The sequence below is a fragment of the Ambystoma mexicanum genome, chromosome 13, assembly GCF_040938575.1.
Source record: "Ambystoma mexicanum isolate Mex_15411 chromosome 13, UKY_AmexF1_1, whole genome shotgun sequence".
Classification (NCBI taxonomy): Eukaryota; Metazoa; Chordata; class Amphibia; order Caudata; family Ambystomatidae; genus Ambystoma; species Ambystoma mexicanum.
Window position 1 is genome coordinate 605,869,034 of NC_090938.1, and position 20,544 is coordinate 605,889,577.

Here is a 20,544-nt window from a genome sequence, read left to right on the forward strand (position 1 = left end):
AATGCTTTTGTTGTATGTACAAGTGTGAGGGACAGATATCCTTGTGTATTAGTGTTTTACTTCAGTCTTAGTTTCACTGTTTCAGTTTGATACACTGTCTTATTGTAGAAGCGCCGTATAAATAACCAATAATGTAATGAATAGGCAGGGAAAGCATGTTACGTTAGAGAAAGTGAGGTGTTTAACGCACCCTTTTAAGTTAATAAAATGGCTTCTTGTGAAAAACCTTTAACAAATTATCCGCCTTGCATTTCTGACCCCTCACAAAGATGAGTGCTTACAGGGCACACCTTTTCTGATTCAGCATAAAGGAGTTTTCTAATAATCAGCCTTGATCGCAAGAATATAAGGCACGTCAATGTTAAGTGTTTTTGTATAGTGCACACCGTCCATTGATATGACTCGTAGTACAATATCCTGACCGAACGTGCATCATGTTTTAAGAGCAATAGTTTGCCTGGGCGTGTCAAAACTGATCTTTTGAAAGGTGTTGAAATCAAGCAGACCAGGTTCTTTTTGCAGATTGTATGTTGCTTGCCTGTATCGCCCCACACTATGTGCTTAGAATTGGACGTTTTGGCCTAGATTAATAAAGCCTTCACTGTCTCCGCAATGTGTGACTCGATGATGTATTTTGTAATTTTGTTTCCAAGGGATTGTGTCCTCCAACGTATTCCATATCTCTGACAGTAATGTCCACAGCTGTGCTGCTTCGGAAAAAATTTCGGCGTCGGGGTCCTACTTCGATGACGTCGATATGCTGTCCCTCGAGGGCCTCCGTCGAGAGCTGACGTCACCGGATGTTATATGTAGGACGCATGACGCCTGTAGCCTCAGTTCCGTTTATTCCACGAAAGTGTTCGCTTCCGAATCTCGGCACGCCTTGGTTCTTCTCCTGTTGAATCGGTTCTTCTAACATTGGATATTGTGAATATGTCTTTGTCTTCTACCCTGCGGTCGAGATTCAAGAAGTGTCGGGACTGCGGTTTCAAGATGTCCCTTACGGACCCGCACAACGTCTGCCTTTGGTGCCTCGGCGAGAGCCATGTCACAGATGACTGCGATGAATGCCATTCTTTGACGTCTAAGGCCTTGCGGAAGTAGAAGAAGTTGTCTGTAGGTAGGGTTTCCAAACCTCGTAAGTCGAAATCCAGTGGGCTTTTGACCTATGATTCGAGGGGTGACTCTCCGCATCGGCGTAAGTCCAGGGGGTCTCGTTCTCGGAGTGGGTCCCACAATTCCTCTGACTCTTCCAGGCACTCTCGGAAGCGCCGTCATTGGTCGCCTTCCCCGTCCTCGTCCGAGGACTCAGACAGATGGCAGGTGGCTTGTCCCAACAAGCATTCTTCACCAGCGGAATGGGACACATTTTGCAAGGAGATGATGGCGATTTTCAAATCGCTGGGCACTGTTCCGTCTGCGCCTTCAAGAGAAGCCGGCAAGGAACGCGCTATGGCCACCGCTCGCACGCCTTCGGGCTCGGGTGGTCGGCGCGGTCATCGGGAGCCGTCGAGGTCCCGATCGGACAAGGTCGATCGCCATAGCCATGCCAGGTCCTCAACGCTCTCAAGACTGTCGGAGCCTGTGAGGCCTTGATGCCGTCGGCGCCATGTCCATCGAGGGACTCTCTCGAGCCTCCAGCTCCGAGGAAGTCGACATCATAGGCGCTGAGGCCGTCGAAGGACACGATCGGGGCTCCGGCCTCAAAGCCGTTGTCGAAGTCGATGGCGCCTCGCTCGACGCCGATTCCATCGGCGCCCTCTATGCCTTTTGAGGAGGCTTTACTGGAGATACCCCGAAGGACCGTGGATCCTCAGAGGAAGGCCCTGAGTAAATCAGTGAGGCCTGTGTTTGAACCTTTTTCTGTTTCTTCATCCAGGGATTTATTCCACCCTTTGGATTACATCTCAGAGGTGGAAGAAGGGTCAGATGAGGAGGAGGGGTTTGTACCTCCTGAGGTTCCTGATGACCTGTTGTCATGACACCAGTAGTCTGGACACCTCTCCTGAGGTTGAGTTTGGCAGGCCTGAGGCTGGTACACATGCTGAGTCCTCATACAGGCGTCACATGTCGCGGGTGATTGAGTATTTGGGGTGGTCTGCTCCACCTGTGGATTTTCAGCAGGATGACCTGACAGATATATTGTACCAAGGTCCACCCACTGACCCGGTGCTGCCATTTCATATGGCCTTACAAAGAAGGGTGGCGGCGGCTTGGACAGCTCCGTAGAGTCTCTCGGCAGTGAATAAGTCGCTACTGAAAAAATACCGTCCAGCCAGTGGTGACCCCTGCTACTTGTCTACGCACCCCACTCCGGAGAGTTTGTCAAGGATGCCATGTGTGAATCCGTTCAGTCTGGTCTGGACGTGGCAGACTGTGTCAGCCGGTCCATGGCGGCGAGCACCGTGATGCGCAGGTTTGCATGGTTGCGGAAGTCGTGGTTTGCTCCTGATGTACAGTCCCGGCTTCTCAACATGCCCTTTGATGGTGTCTATATTTTTGGCAGCAAGGCTGACGAGAGCCTTAAGAGGTTGCAGACCTCAAAAGCTGCAGCGAAGTCGTTGAGCGCTGCAGTACGTCAACCTCCACCTTTTCGTCCTAGGGGATAGCAATGGAGGCGGAGGTTCCTTTCGATACTACTCTTCCTTTGGTAGATCGAGGGGAGCTGCCAGTCAAAGGAGCCAACGGAGGAGTACCAGAGGTGGAAAACAAGGTACTCGAGGTGCCAAAGCCACTCGGGCAGTTGCCTCTTTGCCCTCAGGTACTGCCGCAGCAACTTCAGGACGGGCTGGTGTCTCTCGACCTCAAGGATGTTTACTTTCATGTGCTGATTCATCCCAAGCACAGGAAGTACCCGAGGTTCGTGGTTGGCGACTCGCATTTTCAGTTTCGGGTCCTGCCGCTCGGATTGACCTCGGCCCTGAGGGTCTTCGCCAAGCTAATGGTGGTGGTGGCAGCGTATCTCGGGAAAGGGGGGATTCACGTCTACCCCTACCTGGACGATTGGTTGATCAGGGCGCGCTCTCCCGAGCAAGTCCTGGATCATCTGTCCGTCACCTGCAATTCCCTTCACAAGCTGGGCTTCTCCCTCAACTTAAAGAAGTCCCACTTGACACCTACCCAGTGGCTGCAGTACATCGGAGCAGTGCTCGACACATGCCTGGGGCAGTGTTCGCCTCCCCAGGTGAGGGCTCATCACATTCTGCAGATGGTGGACAAATTTCAACATGCCCAGAGTCTCCCAGTGTTCGAGTTCTTGAGGTTGCTTGGCCTCATGGCATCCTGCATTCTACTAGCGCCAGAGGCCAGGCTGCGGATGAGATCTCTGCAGTGGGCACTCAAGATGCAGTGGTCGCAGTCCTCCGGCAGGATGTCGGATCCCGTTCAGGTGCTGCCATTGGTTGCCCAGGATCTTCTGTGGTGGGCTGACAAAGGCAATCTGATGAGGGGAGCGCCATTTTGGCTACCCTGGCCGGAGGTGACGATCGTGACGGACGCTTCCCTCACGGGATGGGGGGTTCATGCCAACGAGTTGACAGTCGGCGGTAGTTGGTCTACGTCGGAGTCCAGACTCCACATCAATCTTTTAGAGCTGCGTGCTGTCAGGCTAGCCCTGAAGGCTTTTCTGCCGTCTGTGCGGGGGAAAAAGTCCTGATCATGACGGACAATACAGTGGTAATGCACTACCTCAACAAAAAGGGGGGGCAAGGCTACTCCCACTGTGCAGAGAGGCGATACAGCTCTGGTTCTGGGCCATCCAGCAGGAAATTTCGACCACGGCAGTTCATCTGGCTGGAGACGAAAATGCGGTGGCGGACGCTCTGAGGAGGCAGAGCATGGTCTCTCACGAGTGGGAGTTGGCTCAGGAAGTTCTATTGGAGATCTTCGCCCTTTGGGGGACCCCACAAGTGGATCTCTTTGCCACCAGTGTCAACCGGAAGTGAGAAAGATTCTTCTTGCGGGAATTTCCTCTAAGAGGAGCCTTAGGGGACGCGTTCGTAGTGGAGTGGTCCTTCCCACTGCTGTACACGTTTCCTCCAGTCCCCGTCATTCCGCAAGTGTTGCGGACGTTCAGTTCCCGAATGATCCTCATTGGGCCAGGAGAGTGTGTTACGCGAACCTTCTCGACCTGTCAATCTGCCCTCCACGCCGGCTTCGTATCGAGACGATCTGCCCTCCACGGAGGTGGGTCCAGTTCTCCATTTAGAGATCAAGTCTCTCAAGCTTCGTGCTTGGTTTCTGAAAGGTGGAGGTACAAGGATTGGGACCTCCCTGAAGATGTGATGTAGGTGTTGCTTTCGGCCAGTGACAATATCCCTGAACTTTGCTGTTGGAGAAAGTTCTGCGACTGGTGCAGGGTTCAGAATGTGGATCCTTTTCAGTGTTCAATTCCTGTGATTCTGTCTTTTTTGCTTTCATTAGCCCACAAGGGTCGCAAATGGGTACCAGTAAGGGTTACCTGGCGGCGCTGTCGATATTTAAGTGCTCGTCTGAGGAGTGTTCTTATTTTAAGATTCCTTTGATTTCTCATTTTCTGAAAGGCCTCACTAATGTGTTTCCACCATCCCCAATCCAGGTGCCGGGATGGGATTTGAACTTGGTTCTGAAATTCCTAAATGGAGCTCCGTTTGAGCCCTTACATTCTTGTCCTTTGAGACTGTTGTCCTTTAGGACTGTATTTTTGGTTGCGGTTACTTATCCGCCAAGCCACCTTTCACAGTGTTCCATAAGGACAGGGTTGTCCTTAGGGTTCATCCTTCTTTTCTTCCGAAGGTTGTGTCGGAATTGAATTTGACCCAGAAGTCTTCTATCCTCCTCCGCATCCTGGTAAGGAAGATGAGCGGCTCCATAGGTTGGATCCGAGGAGACCTTTGACCTTCTATCTCTCACGGATGTCCCGGGTCAGAGTGGACGATCAGCTATTTGTAAGATACGCTGGAAGGCGTCTAGGTCAAGCTGTTACCAAGCAGACCTTGTCCAGATGGATCATTTTGACAATCTCTGAATGTTACCGTTTGGTGGGTAAGGACCCTCCGGTAGGCTTATGGGGCCATTCTACTAGGGGTGTGGCTGCCTCTACTGCTCTGCAGAGGGGTGTTCCCATTCGTAATATTTGTGAAGCAGCCACATGGGCCTCTGTCCATACTTTTGTAAAACGCTACTCCCTGGATTCTATCCATGGGCAAGATTTGGCCTTTGGTAAGGCGGTCCTCTATTCTGCAATTTGATTGGGCATTCTAAAATTCTAAATTCTTTTCCCACCTCTATAGGTTTGTACTGCTTTGGGAGTCTGTCAGAGATATGGAATACGTGGGAGAACACAATCCCCTCGAAGAACAAGTTACTTTATTACCTGGTAACGTTCTTTCGATGGGATGTTCCTCCGACGTATTCCACATCGAACCCTCCTAGCCTGCCCCTCTGCAGAATTTCTTATGCGATTGCAGCTTCCGTTTCCGCAAGGCTTTCTGTAGTCATTCTGGCAGAAGATTGGTGCCACACATTCTGGGAGAAAAACTACAACTGAGGCTACGGGCGTCATGCGTCCTACCTATAACATCCGGTGACGTCGGCTCTCGACGGAAGCCCTCGAGGGACAGCGTATCGATGTCGTCAACGTAGGACCCCGACGGCGAAAAACTTTCCGAAGCAGCACAGCTGTGGACATTACTGTCAGAGATATGGAATACGTTGGAGGAACATCCCATCGAAAGAACGTTACCAGGTAAGAAAGTAACTTGTTCTTTTGCACAGCACCTTACACCCACATGCTGCCTGTCAGCCACCCTCTTGATTTACCTGTTCTTCAATATGGTTTGGTGGAAGACACGTAATCGATGCAATGTTATTTCCTTTTCCAGAATAGCTATGACCGTTGTCCGTTTGACCTTGTCCGATGTATCCGGCACATATTGTATCACGAGCAGAGGCTTGTACGAGAAGCAACAAATGTAAGTAGTTTGACCATTGTGTTTGTCTCTTTACAAGGCTATTCATTCCTTCCAAGGAATATAAATGGTTAAAGCAAGTGAAAATATCTGCACAACACTGTGCTATAGCGCTGATCAATTTTCATGACAATTCTTCTTTATGAAAGTAGCTGCTGTTGCTTTAGATCTGTGATCAGTTATGAGACAGTTTGCAGCAGTTTATGGGGCTGAGTATCCTACTCAGTGGCCCTGTCAATGTTGAGCAATGGCCTAAGTCTTTGTAAGCTCAACGGTTTAATGTTAGCCCATTACACCGTTACTGATGATTGTTTAACTGATGAAGCTTCAATTCTTGCTGCCTCCATAGTCCTTAAAGTTGTTATTTCAAAGAACAAGGGGGTATATACCTTACCTATGGGCTGTACTACATACTATGAGCCGGTAAGCTGGGTACATTGATCGTTGGGGCCAATAACTCATAATTTGGCCCTCAGGAGAGGTCTACAAAGCTTAGATAATGTGTGTAGTGACTCAAAAAAATCATTTGACATGTTTTGCATTTTACAATTGCTTCATGAGCTTTTAACCCTGCTGGCTTTCCTAAAAGTGGGATTTTCACGCTCAACTATCGGAGGTTGCTGTTATTGAGGGCACGGGCTCATCTGATCCAATTTAAATACTGTTCCCTTTGTAATTGGTGTAGGGTTTTGCTGGGAATGTTGGCATCTCAAAAGGTTACGTGTAGTAAAAATAGGAACTAAAACAAATTGTATCCATGCAAAAGTAATTATATGCCATTATAAATATGTACCAATTAAATTGACATGCTGTTGTTTCCTTGAATTCTCTAGAAAATATTATATGCTGACATATTAAGCCATCCATTGACATCTCAGCAAATTTAACTTGCTTTCTACTTTGTATAAAATCACTTTTCTGAAATGGTCTATTATCTTGTCTAATTAAGGTTTCCATGCAGCATTTGAAATTTCTGTTTCAAATTTTCACATGCAGGTTTTTGTGACTGGTTTGACTGTGGTAGGCTTGCTGACAGTGGTAATAATTCATACTGCCTTCATTATCGCCAATACTATCTAGATATATTTGGGAAGATGATCATGGACCACAATTGTAATTGTGATCGTTTATTTGTAGAGCGCTTAGACACAGGTGAAGCGATTCAAAGCTCTTCAAGGCGGGAAGGGAACAAGGGGATATCGTCATCATTCTTAGGCCTTGAAGATGCCAAATGATTTAACAGCAATAACTAGCATACTAAGCAAGGACATTTCAACTAGTATAAGTGCGTGACAAAGAGTGAGGGGTGAAATGGGGGCAGGGGGAGGAGCATACAAGACAAAGGTTAGTCATCAATGCACCTATGCATGCAGGCACTGCAAAGCTGAGGAGGGGAGACATAGGAAGGCAGGACAGACAGACATGCCCAGTCTAGTAAATTCAAGGCCGTGCAAGTGCGCAGACGGAAGTGCGGGGGGACAAGTGCGCCCGGTCCAGCAGGGGCCAGGGTTAAGTACAGAGAAGGTGCCACTCTCATTGAACGTTTTCCAAGTGCAGTAGTGCAGGCAGAATGCAGAGGCCCGGTGGCAAGTGAAAGACTGGCTGGGGAGCCTGGGACCTGTGAGACTCTGGAGGTGCACCAAGTGACCAGTTAGCTGACTAAACAGGGTGGGGATGAGAATGAAAGAAGGAAGCAGGAGAGAATAAAAAGGAGGTTAACAAGGGAGAAAGAGGAAGAGAAGAGGAATGTCGTGAGGAGTTTCCGGAACTTAAGGATATCTGGCTCAAGACCAAGAGAGGCAGGTAGGCTGTTCCAGAGGGTACCTCGAAATCTCTGTTTGGAAAAGCGGCTGACCCGCAGAGAGTTGGAGGAGGCTCTGGAAGGAGATAATTTAAGAAGAGAGCATTTTAGATAGTGGGGGCCCGGCCTCAGAAAGCCTTGTGGACTATTCAGAGGGACTTGAACTAGATACTTTCAGCCATGGGGAGCCGGTGGAGCGATTTCAGCACCAAAGAGATGCTTGAGGCCAAGGATAAGTGTTGCGGTTCTGTCTGGATGAGTTGAAGAGGTCGAAGAGTAGAGGTGGGAAGATTGAGACAGAGACTGTTGCAGTAGTCCAGTCTGGAGAGAACCAGGGCTCTGAAGACAGTGAGCCTCTGGGGGAAGGTGAGAAAAGGTAAAATGCCTCTGAGGAGGTGCAGATGGTTGTGGGACGTTTATTGGACATGTCCGAGATGTGGGAAGAGAAGGTAAGAGTGGAGTCGAAGATGCCACCCCGATTTCTTGCCTCTCTAGTGGATGAGGATGCAGGACCAAGGGAGGTCGACCAGAGTGAAAGTGGGAAAGCAGGAGCAGGGGTCCCAATGAGGACGATCTGTCGTACTGGCATTAAGGCACAGATTGTTAGCAGCACACCAGGACTGAATTGCGACAGTCAGTCCGAGGCCGAGGGTAGCCTTAAGGAGAGCTGTGTGTCATCTGCATGATACTGGAAGTTGGAGGTGAAGGCAAAGATCATGTGGGCCAAAGGGCCATGTAGACATTGAAGAACGAGTGTGATAGATTAGATCTCTGGGGAACACCACAAGTAGAGAGAGTGATAGCGGAGAGAATGGAGCCAAGTTCTACCTGTGAAGGACTGTCACAGAGAAAGGATACTAGCCACGGTAGGTCTTGATCTGTGATTCCCAGGGTCTCTATGAGATGGGAGATCAGGATGTTGTGGTTTACAGTATCAAAAGCGGAGGAGAGGTCAAGAAGAATGGGGATAGAGGGAGTGTTGGGGTCTCTCTTGGAGAGCAGGTCTTCATGGGTGTTCAGCAGAGCAGTTTTTGTGCCTCTGGATGCTCTAAAGCCAGACTGATGGTCATCGAGATAACCAACAGATTCAGTGTAGAGGGTAAACTGAGAGATAGCTAACGTCTCCAGGAGTTTGCCCAGGAAAGCCAACAGGTTTTCATTGGTAGCTTCTGCAAAGAAGTGGGCAAGTGTGTCCTTTGACGGTTCCCTTGCCAATGAGCAAACGTAACTCATTTAGATATGACAACACATTTCTATATACTATGTGGTCTCATAGGCGTGACTTCCTTCTGAATACTTATGGGAATCTAAGAGCCACCTTTAGCTCCCTTTGCTGCTGAGCAGTATACACTTAAACTTCATTGAGGATTTCTCTGTCGCTTCGATTCAGCAACTTGAGTTGGACAACCTTTGACTCTTTACGCAGAGATGGACAGTGCTGAAGCAACTTCCGCATTACTTCAAAGCAACAGAACCGGGCTTTAGACCCTCAATCCCTGCCATGATGTATAGTCAGCCAACCAATCAAGATGGGGAAACAAGGAATAATCAATTCAATGACGAGGTGAATGGGCATCACCGGTGCAGACTGTATCTTATATTGGTATAATTTAATTGGTATTGGAATGAGCTCATGCCAATAATTTTGTACAGCTCATGTGCACCTTTTAGGTTGAAATATGGAAATAAGCATGTTGTATCTAGGTTGGTAACGCTAACAAATGTCCTTTGCAGAAGATTAGGCCTATCAGTTAAAAGTATTTTTTGTTTATGTACTTGTTAAGGACTTTAAGTGTCGTAATAACCACGTCCTTGGGCCTTTCTTTGTGACCAAAAATGCCTTCCATGTTGCAGAGACCAACACTCTTTGGATGAGAACTGTCGCCCCTTTTTGCAGAGCAGTATCTATGGGGGTGTGGATGAGAGTATTTCTGTCTTGCTGGAGGAGTGTACGTGCACCAATGCTCTAATGCTCCAATTAGGAACACACTCTTATCGTTGGTGATCTTTTTCCTTCAGAAGTAAACACTGTAGCACAGCTAACAGAGATTGTTTTGCGGAACGAGATTGCACATGCGTTTTCAGCATCATGAATTTAACTCAATTGTGTGGAATAATTTTAACCAAGAACCAGTTATTTCTATACGGAAGATGTTTGAGATGTGAATGCAGACAGACGACCACTGATTGATTATAAGTGGAAGCACACATTGAACAGAGCAAAATCCTGCATTGTTACGAAACTGTGGTTAATGAATTCAAATAGGAAGCAGTTGCTGCCCTGTTAAGGCATCAACTACTTCCTATTTCGTAAAGCAAAAGAAGGTTGCACTGTTTGTGTTGCCTCCATCTGAAGCATGACAGCCTAGGCAAATATCTTCTCCTTTTGAAGAGTGAATTCCCCGTCCACCAAAACCTAGACCTATGATTAGCTTTCCCTTATGTATTTTTCCATGAAGGCTGTCGAATTTGACCACCACTAGCAAGAACAAAAGAAACTACCACTGGTTAAATAGAATTTTTTCTAGATCGTAATTCAGATCTGATTTACTATGAATGGGGATTGCAAATTAACTATCCCATTTACCATCACCTGGTCAAGACACTATCTGGAGGTGTGTAGAAATTAATATTTTATTTGCATACCATAGTTTGATTCAATCCATATGCAAAAGTAAAACAATATACTCCTACGTCCCGTCCCCTTTCCTCCATACTTATGGGACATTCCTCCGTCCTGTGGGACGGGACCGGAGTACTTTGTAAAAGCATCTAAAATTTTGCAAACATTTTAGTCCTTCCTCTCCTTCTACGCGGGGTACAGCAGGCAGCCGTAACCCCACCCATCTTGGCTCCACCCCGCGCATCGCCCATCAGTCCTTTTCTATAGCCAGGTCAGAGACCTTTAAGCAATAACAGAGGAACCTTATTAGAGGGGACGGCGGGTGGGCGTATGGAGGAAAGGGGTCTATGGACTAGGAGTAAGGTGGTCACTACGGTGAGTAACTTGGTTATACTCCTACGTCCCGTCCCCTTTCCTCCATACTTATCGGAGATTCCCAAGCACTCCTTACAGGAACTAAGGGTGGATGGGAAACCCCCTACTGAAAAAGGTTATTCAGCACAGCCTGACCAAACAGAGCATCAGATCTGGAGCTCAGATCTAGACAATGTTTACAAAAAGCTGATGGGGAGGCCCAAGTAGCCGCCTTTGCGATGGTCTCCCAGGGGACATATTTCTGAAAGGCAACTGCAGCTGCCTTCCCCCACAACAGGTGTGCATGAATACCTTTAGGAGGCTACAGTCCTCGGACAGTGTAAGACTCCGTAATGCAGGCAGCGATCCATCTGGAGATAGTCGCCTTAGAGGACTGCTTACCTTGTGGATTACCAAAGGTCACCAACAGTCGAGAAGAGCTCCTAAATTCGGATTGTCTGTCCAGATATAAATTAAGAGCCCTTCTAGCATCCAGGCAATGCAGAACCCTTTCCGCTTCTGAAGCGGGGTTCGGAAAAAAGACCGGCAGGGAGATTGACTGGTTCAGATGGAAATCAGAGACCACCTTCGGCAGGAAAGCAGGATTTGTCCGTAGGACCACCTTATCCTTGTGAAAAACCAAGAAGGGATGCTCCACCGACAAAGCCTGGAGCTCACTCACACGCCTTGCTGAAGTAACGGCAACCAAAAAGGACACCTTCCACGACAGGTGTTTAAGGTCCACCGTGGCCATTGGTTCAAAGGGTTTATGGCACAACGCTGTAAGGACCACATTGAGATCCCATGCCGGGTGCGGGGGGATAATGTAACGCTCACCTGATTCCCACAGAGGCGCCGGTCTTGACTGGGTGAATGCCGTATCTTCAAAGGTGATGTGTAACACACGGTTGGCTCTTTGGGCTGGACCTCTGTGCACTGTATGTCTGACTCGAAGAGTAAGATGTCTGCAGATAGAAAATATGGGATTAATGAACTGGGGTTATTGGGTGCCTCTCTCCTCTTCCCTTTCTCTTCTCCTGTAGAACCCCAAAGGTTAACGCCCTCACCTTAAGTAAGTGAACGCCGAGCTCTCCATCTGCCTCGGGGCAGGGTGCCGTAACCAGTTTCTTCACTGGATAAGGGTGCAGGCCTCTTGACCTCAGAGGACTGCTGTCCGTCGTTAACTGCACGAACGGTAAGTTCTGGGCACTTCAAATGTCTTAAAAGTCTTTTGTAATGATATCTCTTGTTTTGCAGGGTTCCGGCGATGGCGGATGGCGGGCTGATGAGAGTTGAGGATCGAACCCGCGTGAGGAATAGAAGCGCCTGGAAGCACGTAAGTAAGCGCTTGGAGCCTGCTTCACGATGCGCACTAACTGTCCCTTTTATCTTGCAGGTACAAGTTCGGAGCTTTAGAGAAGCTGAAGGGTGCTGGAATACCCACTGGATTCGGCGTGGGAAGGAGTAATGGCACGTGAGTAATAAAGTTGCCCAATGTCTTTAAACGCATCTTCTTTTGTCTTTCAGATGCGGGATGCAGCGCCGAAGGCCTCCGGAGCGTGCGAAGACCTCCGGAGCATGCGAAGAGTAGGTAAGCCTTTGTCTTTCAGATGCCGGAATGCAGCGCGAGGCGTTGGTGACAGCCGATGGACCAGGTAAGAGATGCGCTGCCACTGAAGACCGTAGTGCTAACCTGTTCTTTCTTTGTCTTTACAGGTGCTGCTGAAGACTGGATTCCAGGATGGTAAGCCTTTGTTCCCTTAGGCCCAGGATCAGAAGCAGAAGACACGATGAGTGTTCTGCTGCAGAGAATGCAGAATAACGCAAAGCAAGATTCATCCATCGGGTGTGGTTTAAATAGCCTCCTGTAGTGCTTAGGTGTCTCCTTCCGCAGCCACGCCTAGGTAAGAAAAGAGTTCCTGCTTTCCAGAAGAGTTCCAGTGTTCTGAACCTAGGGAGTGGCTCCTGCCCCACCCAACAGGAAAAGTAGTCCCAAACAGAAGAGGATCAGGGGTTCAACTGGCAGGTAAGTAAGCAGCATGGTCTGCTGCAGGTAAGTCCACCCAAGCATTATGAGCCCGGCGCTTCCAGCGCTGGGACTGGGCATCTTTATGAGCCTGGTGCCACTGGCGCCAGGACATGGTCCAAAAGGTCCCAATTCGGACTGGCTGGCACTAGGAACCGGGGTTATGGGTCTGCTTCCAAGAGAGTCGGGCAAGTCCTGATCTTTTGGAAGCAGAGATCATGACAGCACCCCCCCTCAAGGCCCCTCCCAAACCGGGCTTCTCCGGGGGTTTGGGCTTGTTAGGAGATGTTCGATGAAATCTTTTGATTAGACGAGGCACATGGACATATTCTGCAGGTTCCCAGGATCTTTCTTGGGGACCGTAGCCTTTCCAGTCAATCAGGTAAAATAGTTTAGATTTGGAGATCTTGGAATCCAGGATGCTTTTGACTTCAAACTCGAGTTCTCCATCAACTAGAATAGGTTTTGGAGATGTAGTTAGTCGGGTTTGAGGTTGCACGGGTTTTAATAGAGAGACGTGGAAGACCGGATGTATCTTCATGTGAGGGGGCAAGTCCAACTTGACCGCTACTGGATTTACTATGGTAGTGATGGAATAGGGACCAAGGTATCTTGGGTTGAATGTGCGTGGTCCTTTTAGAGGTAGATGTTTGGTGGATAACCAGACTTGATCTCCTACTTGATATTGGGGGGCTTCCTTCCGATGTTGGTCTGCTCCTTTCTTGTATTGTTCTTTAGCCCTTTGAAGGTGAGAAACTGCTTCCTTAAAGGCTTGGGTGATTGTAGAATGCAGGTGGTCTACTGCTGGTGTTCCAAGATCTTGGAGTGGATCCAACTCCGAGGTTCGAGGGTGACTACCGTATAAAAGAAAAAACGGGGTCTTCCCAGTTCCCGAGTGGACAGAGTTATTGTAGGCATATTCGGCTATCCAAAGGATATCTTTCCAAGTTTTTTCAGTTTGTTGTAGCATGCAGCGCAAATACTGTTCCAGAGTTTGATTGGTCCTCTCGGTTTGTCCGTCGGTTTGAGGGTGGTGGCTGGTCGAAAGTCTCACATCAATTTGAGCCGACCGACAGCAACTTCGCCAAAAATGAGAAATAAATTGACTACCTCGATCCGAAATTAGAACTGAAGGAAAACCGTGCAGTCGGACGATGTTTTCGAGAAATTCTCGGGCCAGAGTTGCTGCTGTTGGTAAGCCTTTGAGTGGAATGAAATGCGCCATCTTGGAGAATAGGTCCACGATTACTAGGATCGTATTGTATCCGGAGCATGGAGGTAGATCGGTGATGAAGTCCATAGAAAGCGTATGCCAAGGGCGAGGCGGGATGTCAATAGGGCGTAAGAGGCCGGCTGGTTTTTCCTTTTGACTCTTGTTTTGAGCGCATACTCCACAGGACATTATAAAGTCTCTGATATCTTTTTTCCAAGACGGCCACCAGAAGTAGCGCTTGATCTTTTCCGAGGTCTTGGTCATACCGGGATGTCCTTCCATTAAAGAATCGTGATAACAAGAGATTACCTTTTTCTGTAAATCTGTGCTGGGCAGGTGTAACCGTTCTTGGAAATATAATAGGTTGTCCTTCACCGTAAAGTCCTTTCCCTGCAGATGCCAATTCTGTATGTCTGCTGGAGTTACCAGTAGCCTGGCTTTATCCTTAACTTCCTCTATGGATTGTGTGGCGATTACACCTAGAATTCTTTGTTCGGGAATGATAGGTACAGGTTTAGGATTGATCAAATGTTCTTCCACTCCCATCCGAGAAAGGGCATCAGCTTTACCGTTTTTTGTACCAGGTCGATAGGTAATTATGAAATCAAACTCGGCAAAGAATAGTGCCCAAAGGAGTTGCCTAGAGGATTGAGCTTTTGCGGTTTTCAAATATTGCAGGTTTCGGTGATCTGTAATCACAGTAACGGTGTGTCGGGCCCCCAGAAGATAATGCCGCCAAGCCTTAAAGGCGGACTTGATAGCTAGAAGTTCCTTATCAGTAATAGTGGAATTGATTTCAGGAGGCGAGAATTTGCGGGACCAAAATGCCACGGGATGCAACTGATTGGTACTGGGTCCTTTTGTGATAGAACTGCCCCCATGGCAAGGCTCGAAGCATCAGTTTCAACGATGCAGGGGAGTTCTGGGCGAGGATGTTTTAAGATCGGTGCAGAGATAAATCTAGTCTTCAAATTCTGGAAAGCTTGTTTCGCCTCGGTAGACCATTCAAAACGTTTGTTTTTCTTTAACAAGGCGGTGATGGGCTGGACTATTCGAGAGAATTCGGGGATAAACCTGCGGTAAAAGTTAGCGAAGCCTAACATGCTTTGAACACCTTTTACGGAGGATGGCGATGGCCATTTGAGAATTGCATCGACCTTCTTTGAATCCATACGCACTACGCTTGGTGATAATATGAATCCCAAGAATTCAACTTCAGTCACGTTGAAAACACATTTTTCCAACTTAGCGAAAAGTTTGTGTTGACGCAATCTCTCGAGGACCATTTTCACGTGTTTCCGATGTTCAGTTTCCGATGAAGAATAAACGAGGATGTCGTCAATGTAAACAACAACACACACATCTATGAGCTCTCTGAGGAAATCGTTCATAAAATATTGAAAGGCGGCCGGGGCATTGCAAAGTCCGAAGGGCATGACCTGATATTCAAATAGCCCATACTTGGTGCGGAAGGCCGTCTTCCATTCATCGCCCTCTTTTACTCGTACCAAGTGGTAGGCTCCTCTAAGATCCAGCTTTGTATATATGCATGCTTTTCTGACTTGGTCCAGGAGTTCAGGGATCAAAGGTAACGGATATCTATTCTTAACGGTGATCTGGTTCAGGGCGCGATAATCTATACAAGTTCTAAGGTCCCCTTCTTTTTTTGGAACGAAGAACAAAGCTGAGGAAGCAGGGGACTTGGAAGGACGAATAAACCCATTCGCTAGGTATTGATCCAGGTATTGTCGGAGGTGAAGATTCTCAGGCTCGGTGAGGGCATAAATTCTACTACAAGGAGGAGTAGATCCAGGTATCAGGTCTATCTGGCAGTCATAAGACCTATGAGGAGGTAGAGAGTTAGCCTGACCCTTCCTGAAAACATCTTGGAATTCTAGGTATTCAGGAGGTAACTGGGGAGCCTCCGCGGAAATTGCTGCCAGTGCAACACCAGGTCGAGGGTGACAAGTAGAGACACATTCTGGAAACTGAACCGTTCTTGCTCGCCAATCGATCTGAGGATTGTGCTTCTCTAACCAAGGAATTCCTAGAATAATCTGGAACTGAGGGGCTTTGATCACATCGAACACGATCTTCTCATGGTGTCCATCTTGACTTACTAGCGTCACTTCTTGGGTGGTATGCGTTACTGGTCCGGAGGCTATCTCCGTACCATCCACCGTAGTAATGACGTCCTTTACAGCCTTTGGACAAAGAGTCAGATTCATCCTCAAAACCATTTCATGATCCACATAATTGCCGATGGCACCGCTGTCGACGTAAGCTTCAATCGCATGTAATCGATCCGGATGTTCAGGGCTAATGAGGACCATAGGTATCACGAAATGCGAGGTCACGGAACTGGTTTTAACGCTCGGCAAGAGGACCTCTATTCTTGTCGGGCGAGGTCGTTTCCCTGCTCAGAGTTTGTGACCCTGGTAACTGCAGCTCCTACTGCCTTCTTGGCTGGTTTCACCGGACAGTCTCGAAGAAAGTGCCCCGAGTTTCCGCAATAGAGGCACAATTGCAGCTGTTTTCTCCTTTCCCGCTCCTTTTGTGTTAGTGGTCCTTTCAGGCCCCCTATTTGCATGGGTTCCCCGGAGTCTACTCCTTTGGTAGGAGTTGGTGGTTTGGAAAATACTCGAGCATCAAACTTGGAACGATCGGCCTTCCTGTTCTGCAGTCTGTGGTCAATTTGAACGACTAAGTCAATATAGTCCGAACAGTCTTGCGGGGGATTCACTACTTGGGCTAACACATCTTTGAGCTCTCCACGTAGACCTCTATAAAACAGCGTAATCCTTTTGTCCTCAGGCCATAGAGTTTCCACTATCAGTCTGTTGAAAGACGCAATATAAGCCAAAAGGTCTTGATTACCCTGTCGCAATGAAAGGAGCTCATTGTCCAAGGCCTGCCCCTGTGAATGTCTTGCAAACAGTTTTTCCATACTGAGCTGAAAAGCTTGAAAATCATGGAGAACCGGATCATCTTGATTAACTAGAGGGATCGACCAGTCTGCCGCATTGCCACTAAGGTACGAAAGCACGAAAGCTACCTTAGCTTGATCCGTTGGAAAGGCTGCTGGCCGGCATAAGAAGTGCAACCGGCACTGGTTAATAAATACTGCAAACCTCTTTGGGTCACCAGAAAATCGTTCGGGCGGAGCCAGAGGTACATTCCCAGGTAGGTTGATCTGCACTGGGTTCGTAGAGGATGTTGAAGGAAGATTTGCCCCTGATGCGGGTAACGGAGTTTGTCTGGCTTGTGACTGTAGCAATTGTCTAGCGAGATCGTCTGTTCGCTCCTTGGAAATAATCAGTTCCCTTCTTAGAGCATTCGTTTCCTGACGGGCTGCATGCACTTCTGCTCTTAGTTCCACAAGTAACTGGGCTAGCTGGTCGGTATCCGAGGTTTCCATAGCGCCTGGGTGGGAGTTTTGCGGTAGGCTTTGCGTTCTGTAACGCTCACCTGATTCCCGCAGAGGCGCCGGTCTTGACTGGGTGAATGCCGTATCTTCAAAGGTGATGTGTAACACACGGTTGGCTCTTTGGGCTGGACCTCTGTGCACTGTATGTCTGACTCGAAGAGTAAGATGTCTGCAGATAGAAAATATGGGATTAATGAACTGGGGTTATTGGGTGCCTCTCTCCTCTTCCCTTTCTCTTCTCCTGTAGAACCCCAAAGGTTAACGCCCTCACCTTAGGTAAGTGAACGCCGAGCTCTCCATCTGCCTCGGGGCAGGGTGCCGTAACAAGTTTCTTCACTGGATAAGGGTGCAGGCCTCTTGACCTCAGAGGACTGCTGTCCGTCGTTAACTGCACGAACGGTAAGTTCTGGGCACTTCAAATGTCTTAAAAGTCTTTTGTAATGATATCTCTTGTTTTGCAGGGTTCCGGCGATGGCGGATGGCGGGCTGATGAGAGTTGAGGATCGAACCCGCGTGAGGAATAGAAGCGCCTGGAAGCACATAAGTAAGCGCTTGGAGCCTGCTTCACGATGCGCACTAACTGTCCCTTTTATCTTGCAGGTACAAGTTCAGAGCTTTAGAGAAGCTGAAGGGTGCTGGAATACCCACTGGATTCGGCGTCGGAAGGATTAATGGCACGTGAGTAATAAAGTTGCCCAATGTCTTTAAACGCACCTTCTTTTGTCTTTCAGATGCGGGATGCAGCGCCGAAGGCCTCCGGAGCGTGCGAAGACCTCCGGAGCATGCGAAGAGTAGGTAAGCCTTTGTCTTTCAGATGCCGGAATGCAGCGCGAGGCGTTGGTGACAGCCGATGGACCAGGTAAGAGATGCGCTGCCACTGAAGACCGTAGTGCTAACCTGTTCTTTCTTTGTCTTTACAGGTGCTGCTGAAGACTGGATTCCAGGATGGTAAGCCTTTGTTCCCTTAGGCCCAGGATCAGAAGCAGAAGACACGATGAGCGTTCTGCTGCAGAGAATGCAGAATAACGCAAAGCCAGATTCATCCATTGGGTGTGGTTTAAATAGCCTCCTGTAGTGCTTAGGTATCTCCTTCCACAGCCACGCCTAGGTAAGAAAAGAGTTCCTGCTTTCCAGAAGAGTTCCAGTGTTCTGAACCTAGGGAGTGGCTCCTGCCCAACCCAACAGGAAAAGTAGTCCCAAACAGAAGAGGATCATGGGTTCAACTGGCAGGTAAGTAAGCAGCATGATCTGCTGCAGGTAAGTCCACCCAAGCATTATGAGCCCGGCGCTTCCAGCGCTGGGACTGGGCATCTTTATGAGCCTGGTGCCACTGGCGCCAGGACATGGTCCAAAAGGTCCCAATTGGGACTGGCTGGCACTCGGAACCGGGGTTATGGGTCTGCTTCCAAGGGAGTCGGGCAAGTCCTGATCTTTTGGAAGCAGAGATCATGACAGATAAAAGCGCATTAAACCTGCAAAATGTCTCTTAACCACTGGATTGGACAGAGAGTAAGAGCATTGGTCCGTAGATCGGTAGGCGGAGACCGCCGAAAGATAAGTTCTGCATGACAGAACGTGAATGCCCGACTCTGCTAGGTGGGGTACGAAGGACAGCACAGTGTCAATCGTAGCCGCCCTTGGGTCCAGCTTTTTGTCTAAGCACCAAAGACAGAACCTAAACCATTTGCTTCTATGCATGATTCAGGGCCACCATGAGTACAAGATGCAAGGGAAGTCCAGCATATGAGTTGAGAAAGTGCGACGCTCTGTGAATGAATGAAGTCCATAAAAGTCAAATCCAGCATTGGCCACAAGACCGTGGTGAAACCAGAATTTATCAGGACAGACTCCTGCAGAACTAGGCTTGAGTGGGGTGAGGGGGGAGAAGGGTAGAAGGATGCACGGAGAACCGCTAATCCTGGCAGCTCATCCATCTAATTATCCATTGATGTGGAGGAGGTGTAAGTAATTTCGTAGGGTCTCCAGCGCAAAAAATGGTTTTGTGATGGTAACTGAGAAGGTCGCATATGAGCGTGGTTTTCCCAGAAAGTTCACATTTCGGCAGTACTGGTGGTAAAACCTCCTTCCTCTGGGTATGAGTTAAAGACCCTGAAAAGACATACACAAGTGTTAGGAGTGGCTGGACAGGTGATGGTAAAATTATAATACAAATGCCTCTAAGGAGATCCCAGGGGATAACTTGTTATAGCTCCATATAATGTCCCCTATGGGGGGCATCTGTAGACAGCGAGCGACACAGGCATCTGCTGGTCTGGGTGGACGAGTCTACCCCTGCAAGTCAAAAGGAAAAAGGGGCTCCTCTTATGTAGCTCATGAATACTGAGGTGGAGAGAAAAAACAAACCACTGGGTGAGTTGGAAATCATTGTACACCGGTGGTCCCCCTATTCCTTATAGCACCGGGGTGAGTTGTGTGCTCGAGGTTGTGTAACAGGTGCATAGAAATGGGTAGGGTTTGAACCTTGTGTAGTACCCCCTTGGCATGCATTGGGGTCCTGTTGATTGTGGTGGACCCTTTACAATTGCAAAGGTCGTCACCTGGTGAAGCACTGTGGGGAGACTGAGGCCTGATCTGCTCCGAGTCAGTGCCTGTCCTCTTGTAGGGCAGAAAGGCGAGTGCATAGTAAAAGAAAAAATAATAATTGTAAAACATGCTTCATGCACCGGTGGTTGAGAGATGTGGGTGGACCAGTCTGAATGATCAAAGAGGTCTGGTGCAAGAGGTTGTCTACTCTGTCCCTGTAGGTCCATGTGTTACTTGCAAATGGAGGATCGCCTTTCGCATGTGTGCAGGGGAGAATAGTGTATTAAAAATGTATAAAGCAGCATAACAATTGCCAGGGGGACGCTGTCCCGTTACTACTCTGATGTCAGAGCTTACCTGGATTCATGTGCGTCTCGCAGAGAGTTGGCTGGAACGCTGAATCGGCATATGTAACCCTGTCAATGCGGGTATTCTTGTATGCTGCGTAGTCATGGAAACCGCTGCGATTGGACCCACGCGTTGGGACCTGTCAGCATTAAGATGTACCAGTGTCATTGTCATGGTAAATGGGACACACCACTGTGTTCTATGTGGGCACATGGGTGGTCTTAGTGTTATGTACAGAAAAAAATCAATGTCCGTCCTCT

At 48.4% G+C, this 20,544-nt stretch overlaps 1 protein-coding gene across 9 annotated transcripts in view; it reads left to right on the forward strand.

Moving 5' to 3' along the window:
• LOC138521540 (signal transducer and activator of transcription 5B) overlaps positions 1-20,544 on the forward strand; it is a 1,967,228-nt gene that overhangs the window by 1,103,461 nt on the left and 843,223 nt on the right. For all 9 annotated transcript variants that reach the window (XM_069634461.1, XM_069634460.1, XM_069634455.1 and 6 more), the window contains one exon: positions 5,862-5,951. In XM_069634461.1, coding sequence (XP_069490562.1) covers positions 5,862-5,951 — 90 coding nt within the window. The remainder of the gene's footprint in view (positions 1-5,861; positions 5,952-20,544) is intronic.